General features: G+C 35.7%; 1 protein-coding gene across 1 annotated transcript; it reads left to right on the forward strand.

Annotated features, from left to right (window-relative positions):
• The first annotated feature begins 916 nt into the window (after positions 1-916).
• LOC102589886 (putative rRNA methyltransferase) lies at positions 917-7,098 on the forward strand. The gene is made up of 11 exons (XM_006367642.2): positions 917-1,399; positions 1,860-1,907; positions 1,987-2,142; positions 2,244-2,290; positions 2,656-2,806; positions 2,902-2,963; positions 3,121-3,307; positions 4,181-4,270; positions 5,320-5,459; positions 5,547-5,664; positions 5,971-7,098. The coding sequence occupies exons 1-11, from the start codon at positions 926-928 to the stop codon at positions 6,904-6,906; spliced, it is 2,409 nt and encodes an 802-aa protein (XP_006367704.1). The 5' UTR covers positions 917-925; the 3' UTR covers positions 6,907-7,098.
• The last annotated feature ends 967 nt before the right edge of the window (positions 7,099-8,065 follow it).

Raw genomic sequence — 8,065 nt, forward strand, 5'->3', positions numbered from 1 at the left:
TTCTAATAGAAAATAGCAGCAGCAAGCTAAATTTTGATTAAAAGAAATGTTACCCGGACTTGAACTTGTGCACCCGAGAAGATTTCACAGAATCTTAAACCCTGTTCACCACTAAACCATGCAGAGAAGATTTGACAGAATCTTGAACCCAGTTAACCACTGAACCAAGCCTTTAGCTTATACTGAGGGGGGTCATTATTAAATATTTGTGTACTCATAAATCAATAAATCGATGATGAACCCCTAACCTCCATTTATATATAATGTTAAGTGTTTTTTTTTCGTTCATCATTAGTTTTATTGGTTTTACCACATTCATCATATTTCTTTGTTTTCTATAAAAAAAAAAAAAAGGAATTATTTTAATATTTTCATTTGATATGCACGTTATGATAATCATATTACATATATTTTTTGGCTACTTGTTAATACATGCTTTATTAATTGAAATAAGTAGTAACATTTTTTAATTCTATTTTTGTTCATTTGTTTTTTGATAAAAATAAAAACATTCGATTATGTATTTGAAAAATAAAAAGATCACCTTTTATTGAAAAATTTAGTAAGCTAACAATTGTTATTTTGAAAAAATAATGAATTAATATTCATACTATTGTTCAAAATGAAGAGATGTGTATAATAGAATAAAAATAATATTTTAGCAGTAAAAACTAATAAATAGATTTGTGATATGTTAAGCAAAGAGAGTGATTTTAATTACAAAAAATGATAAATTTGTCATATGTAATTTTTTTGTTTTCCTTTCCTAAAAGAAAAGGTTATGAGAGGCCCATTTTTCCCCTAATGAAACCCTAGCAATAAAGAGTTTTGTGAAAGTGAGAAGGATAAATAAACCCTAGCAAAGGCAAAGGCAAAGGCTTACCAGCGAAGTGAACTCCACCAGCAAGTCGAAGAAGGTTAGGAGATGGGGAAATTGAAAGGGAGAGATCGACGAGATAAGTATTACCACCTAGCAAGAGAATCGAGATACCGTTCAAGAGCTGCATTTAAGCTGATGCAACTAAATTCCAAATTCTCCTTTCTTACTTCATCTCAATCGGTTCTCGATCTTTGTGCTGCTCCCGGAGGTTGGATGCAAGTCGTTGTCAAAAAAGCACCCGTCGGCAGCCTTGTTATTGGCGTTGATATTGATCCAATCAGGCCAATTGCCGGTGCAATTTCTCTACAGGAAGATATTACTACTGCAAAATGCAAATCCACCATTAAAAGAATAATTGCTCAAAAAGGTTGTAGTGGGTTTGATTTGATCCTTCATGATGGCTCTCCTAATATGGGTGGTGCTTGGGCAATGGAAGCTACTATGCAGAATTCTCTCGTCATTGATTCTGTTAAGCTTGCTGCTCAATTTTTGCTTCCTAATGGCACTTTTGTTACCAAGGTACCTGTTTGACTATCACATTTATATGTATGTGTTGTTATAAAAGTTGTTACTTTTTTATTTGTTGCTACTTCAGTAGTCTTAATTATTTTAATATTGTACTTTATCCTTGCAACTTTCCAACTCTTATTATTTATTTAATATATATGTGTGTGTGTATGTGTTTGGGATGCTATATGTGTATGTGTTTGGGGATTGATGGAGGTAAGCTTTATTACGCAACTTGTTTTTTTATTTTTGTCTTCTCAATACTATTTGTTAGTATTATATTATTCTGATTCTAAAAAAATAATTTGTTAGTATTATATTATTATTTTTAATTTGTGTTGCCTTTCCCTCTAAGCTGTTCATATAAAGTTAATGTTTTCTTGTTGACCTTCCTACTGCTATTCCATTCATTTGATGCTATTGATGCATAAAACATACAAACCAAGCCTACTGATTTTCTATCTACTTTTAGGTTTTTAGATCTCAAGACTATACTGCGGTTCTTTACTGTCTAAGACAGGTATTTCCTTCCTTTCAATATCACTTTTACGGATTATATGGATCAAATGAACTATATCACCTTTGCAATTGATTGCCAGCTTTTTGAGAAAGTTGAAGTGGAAAAGCCTTTAGCAAGTCGTTCAGAATCTGCCGAAATATATGTTATTGGTTTCAAATATAAGGCCCCTGCTAAGATTGACCCTCGCCTTCTTGATATAAAGCACCTCTTTCAAGGCGGTCAAGAACCTCTCAAGGTACCGAAATTTTTCTTTTCTACTTTCTCTCTCTCTTTATCCTCTTATTGGCACTTGCAGTATAGACCCTCAATAAAATGACCATGTGTTTGTTTGAATAGGCGGTCGATGTTCTCAGAGTGACGAAGCAGAAGAGACACCGGGATGGGTAAATCATCTATCAATAATGTTTTTTATGCTTATGCACATTATTCACCTTTTGTCCATGCCAGAGACTTCATATTGGCTGTTTGTGAAAACAAATGTTGTTCATGATTAGACCTCTTGGATGCCTTAAAAACCGAGTCAAAACTGATGAAGTAGTGGTATTTTCATCTTGTGTCAGAGGACATACTCTGTCTTTTGTCACAGTTAAATGACTCCTTTTATTTGGTTTTCTTGTATTCTAGTTCACTTTGATCTCTGATGATTTGCCTTAAACCTATAACTAGTTTCTACTTCTTATCCGTTTTGCATTAAAAAGAGTATAATCTTCTATATCTATTTTGTATACAACTAAAACCAATGTTGCAGGTATGAAGATGGGGAGACAGTCTTAAGGAAGGTCTGCTCTGCTGCCGATTTTGTGTGGTCTGATATCAAGAGCCTTGGCTCAGTTACTTCGATAATGTTTGATGATCCCGCTTCTTTGCCAATGAGAGATCATCCTCTGACGACAGAAGAGGTATAACTCTGATAAATGGTGTTTTTTATATTTGTCAGAAGCATTCTTTGTAGTCTTTATTCCATCTGTTGCCTTACAGTTCAATTTTGGACCAGGTTAGAACACTATGTGAGGATTTGCGCGTTCTGGGGGAGCAAGATCTCAAACATCTTTCAAAGTACGGAACAAGAAACTTCTTAGATTTTGGTGTTTGCATTTGAAAGCATGTCATAGACCTGTTAATGGGATCTGAACTGTTTAGGTTGTTATCTGTCAGTAAGAGGGTACATGATATCTTTTTTATCAGTTTTGCATGAATATCCTTTGACTTGTAGGTGGCGTAAGCTTATGAGGAAAGCTTTGGCTCCTTCAGAGACCATTAGTAATCCAAAAGTAGTAATTGAATGTGAGAGAGAAGAGGATGAAGATACAAGACTTGTAAAAGAAATGGAAGAGTTGAAGGAAACTGAATTGAGAAAGACCAAAAGAGAAAAAAGGGTTCTAGCTAAAAGACAAGCCAAGGTTAATGGATATGTTTTACCTTTCTCTTTCTAATTCTGTGTTGGTATCCTATTTTCTACTCTTTAAGTTCAGAATGCGACCCTTGAATTGTGATACTTGGGTTTAGGATAATCATAGAGAGAACAAAAAAACCGAAATGCAAATTATGCTTGTATGTTTTGCTTGTTCTCTTGAATGAATTTGGTTTTATGGTTTCCAGTTTATCTTTTAACTGCTCCCTTGTTCTCTTGAATGAATTTGGTTTTATGGTTTCCAGTTTATCTTTTAACTGCTCCCTTGTTCTCTTGAATGAATTTGGTTTTATGGTTTCCAGTTTATCTTTTAACTGCTCCCTTAAGCATCTTTGTCAGCAATATTTCTGCCCAGTTTACCTTGTCAAATCACAAACCGACAACTTTGCAGATCAGCTGTAATCTGTATTCTGATTGCCTTTTATCACTGTCAAATGGTGGGATCTGGTGTACTGCTAAGAAAACTTATTCCAAGCTATTTTCAGCTAAAATATTGCTTGCATTTTGCTTCTATTAATCAGCTATATCTTGATTAGCTATGGATTTTGTTGTATCCTTTGTTGTCTATTTGGTCCCTTTTTGTTCCAATGCAAATAATTCGTCTTCCAGGGCTTCTAGTTGCTTTGCTCCCCCCTACCCATCTTCATTTTGATCTTAAAAAAAGGAAGAAGCAGACGTGGGGTCCTTTGTTATTCTGCCTTTCTAAATCAATATTCTGTATTGGTGCTACCGCTTGAACTCTTTTGTTTCTGAATCTTTTGGTTCGTCGTCATGTAGATGTTGAAACTTTGACCATTGTTTGTGACTTAGTTCCTACTGCTGTTATCATTAGCTTACTTCCCGTTCCTTCTTTAAACTGCAGGACAAAGCACGTGAGTTGTTGGGGATGCAGTCTGATGCAGCTGAAGATGGTTTTGCTGATCCGGAGCTGTTTTCTCTAACATTGATCAAGGTATGCCCACTTCACTCTGCTTAGTTTGTTACTTCATAACCTTATCATCCACCCGTAGCAGAGACATTTGTGTTTGTAGGTTTGGAAGAGTTTAAAGGGGGTGGGAAGAGGTTTATGGGAACATTTCATTCATGGTTGGTGATGGGAGTAGGGTGAGCTTTTGGGGACATAGGTGGTGTGGGAACAACACATTAAGGGTTCGTTGGGTACGAGGGATAAGGGATAACTCATCCCAAGATTAATTTTAGGATGAGTTTATTCCATGTTTGGTTGGAATATAATCGAGGGATAACTTATCCCGGGATTGTTGTGTTATTTTTATCCCACATTGAGATAATCCCGGGATAACTTGTTCTCCAACCAAATGAGCCCTAAGAATGACATGTCCGAACATGTATATAATTTTATATCAAAGGGAGATGCTAGTCCAGTGGTCGATTGTGGAGTTTACAAGGGGAGATGTGCAGTGGGACTTGCGGTTTAGGAACCTTTAAGACTCTGGGGATAATGTGGATCACCTCCTTTTTACATTGTGGGATAGCGTTCTTTTGGGAAATTCTGAGGTGGTCTGTATTTGGGTGGGTGATGTCGGGACTATGAAAGAAACTATGTTTAGTTGAGTTTTCTCTAAAAATGGAGCAGGGCATGAGATGTTGGTGTGCTAGCACTCACGTGGGTTGTTTGGAGAGGGAGTAATATGAGAGATTTTTACAGAGTAGAGAAAGATCTTGAGGTGTAGCATATGATGAGGTTCTATAATATTGCATGTTTTTTTTTTTGCATAAAACCATTTTTTTGGTAAGGTTTCTGGCTTTTTGTGTACTTTCTTTACGGGCATATTTTTTTGCCCTTTTAATGAAATTTGTTACTTGATAAAAAACAGAACAATAAATTGTTTTTAATGTATTATATCCAAAATGGAGGATAGACCTGCCTTTACATGTTAGCCTATTTCATTTAGTAGTCTAACATGAATTAAATCATCATTTACTTTGTCTTTTAAAATTCTACTTTGCTGTTAAGCTGAGTATCTGGCCCATATATTTCAGTGCAAGAGAGATGTAGTAGTTGTTGATGACGATGAATGTGATGATGGAACTGCTGAAGTAAATAGCGAAGCAGACGGAAATGACCTGGAAGCCCCGGAGAATGCATCTACCGATATGGACTCAGAAGAAGAGCGCTTAAGGTAACCAGACAGTTTACTAGAACTGTTATCAAAAAACGATTATTTGACTTTGTACTACTATTGGAACTTGTTCATTTAAATTTTCAGACGTGATGATGAAATAGAGGGGTTGCTTGAGGATCACGACAAAAGGTATATGGCTCGAGGGGAAAGAAAAACAAAGCGATCCAGAATTTCCTACTTGGATGATTGTAAACTCTTGGAGGTATAGTAAGTTTTAATTGTGTGTACGGTCTAGAATGAAAATCTATTCATTGATGGGCTTAGTTGCGCGGACTCTTCACTTTTGATGCCGCACCCGTCTCGGATTCTTCAAAAATACACTACTTTTTGCGAATCCAACACACACCCGCTGGCATTTTTGAAGAGTCCGAGCAACATAGTTGATGGGTCAAAATTTGGGCAAAAAACCTAATAAGGCAAACCAATGGTTGGATTTAGCTCAAAATTGATCTGTAAGAACTAGATGTAGTGTATCCTTCTTTCACTCTTTCTCTATCTCTATGTTCAGCGTGGTGATGAAGATGGTATGACTCATTCTGCTCAAGACTCTGACAGTGATAAGGGTGAGGATCAAGTGAATCCTCTAATCATACCTCTAGAAACCGCTCCATCTCAAGAGGAGGTTGTAAAAACGTGGTTTACTCAAGATGTTTTTGTTGAGCCAGAAGAGCAAGAGATGTTGGACAAGTATAACAGCGAAGATGAAATGCTAGTAGTAGGTGAAATCACCCCAATATCTAAGACACAGACAACTGGCGAATTGCTTGCTCCAATCCTGTCAAAGAAAAGAATGAATGGTTTGCTCCAAGTCCCATCACATGAGACACCAAATGATTTTGAGATTGTTCCTGTACCACCTACAGATTCAAGTGATTCGTCGTCTGATGAATCAGGTGATGATATCGACAGAAAGGCTGAAATATTGTCTGTAGCAAAGAAATTGATTTTGAAAAAACAGAGAGAGGCAATGATGGATGATGGTTACAACAAGTATATGTTTGACGATGAGGGGTTGCCAAAGTGGTTTGTTGACGAGGAGAAGAGGCATCGACAGCTGATAATGCCGGTGACGAAAGAGGAGATTGCTGCAATGAGAGCTCAGTTTAAAGAAATCAATGCCCGTCCTGCAAAGAAGGTAGCAGAAGCCAAAGCACGAAAGAAAAGGGCTGCTCAGAGAAAGCTGGAAAAGATTCGGAAGAAAGCTAACTCAATATCAGACCAAGCAGATGTATCTGATCGCTCAAAGAGTAGAATGATTGAACAGCTATACAGGAAGGCAACACCTAAAAGAGCAGAAAGGGAGTACGTAGTGGCAAAGAAGGGTGTTCAGGTGAAGGTTGGCAGGGGGAAAGTTCTTGTTGATCGACGAATGAAGAAAGATGCAAGAAGGCGTGGAATGAGCAAGCAAGGCCTGAAGAAGGGAGGACGAGATCGAAAACCCTGAGCAACAGGCAAGAATGGGAACACAAAACTTGCCTTACCGGACATAAGTTAATTAGTTATTTTATGCAAAGCCAACATTGACTTGCAGATTATTATAAGGTGTTTAGTAGGGGTAATGAGTTAAATGCCAAAGTGTGGTTTTATAAATGTGTGTTTAGTAGGTAATGAGTTATTCTGACATTCATATGAAGCATATTTGCTATGTTGCTGAAAGAACATGTAATTTTATTGTTTGGTTTATCCACAACGTGAATCCAATTTGCTCGTGTCTTTTGGTTAACAAAGATGTATTTACTTTTCTTCTCGAATATATATAAAATAAGGCATATGTTTAAGGTAGCGGTGTTCATGATTTGGATAAAAATCGATCCAAATCGAAAAACTGAACCAAATCGATAAAATAAAATCGATTTTATTTGGGTTTGGTTTAGTTTGGCTAGTATTTGATTTGGTTATGGTTTTATTCGAAAAAACCAAAGAAATAACCGAACCGAACCGATGAATTATATACATATATTATATTAATATACATACTTAATATATTATTTCTATAAACAAGATCTTATACATATTTTCATTAAATTTCTTTCTAATTTACTTATTGAAAGCAAAATGCCCAAAGATGAAACATTTATCTTATTGATTTCATGTATATGAGTGTCTATGACAATTCTTTGTGGACTGAAAATGTTATTGTCTCTTCCTTCTAAGGCCAATATAGTGAATTTTAAAGCTTTATTGATAGTAAATTTAGTGATCGAAAGTTTTAGTAATTTTAATTCATTCTAACTATTTTTCGTTTTGAATGGATTGTTGTCTACTTTTTTTTACATTTTTGAATGAATTGTTTCTTTTAATTTTGTGTATGGTTAATAACCGAACCAAACCAAATCGAAATCGATAACCACCAAACCGATAAATGTATATTATATTTGGTTTGGTTTGATTTTGATTTTGACCAATAACCGATCCAAACCGATCCATGAACACCCCTAGTTTAAAGAGAAACAAAAATAGATTACGAAATGAGAATATAATACTAGCAGTTAAGTTAATTTTTTCCACAGAAACAATAACTAATATAATAAGCACACATGAACAATATCTCACGCATTTGAATTTGAGACCTCTATTTTACTCAATATACAGTGATATCTGAC

The sequence above is a fragment of the Solanum tuberosum genome, unplaced genomic scaffold, assembly GCF_000226075.1.
Source record: "Solanum tuberosum cultivar DM 1-3 516 R44 unplaced genomic scaffold, SolTub_3.0 scf00887, whole genome shotgun sequence".
NCBI classification, from domain to species: Eukaryota; Viridiplantae; Streptophyta; class Magnoliopsida; order Solanales; family Solanaceae; genus Solanum; species Solanum tuberosum.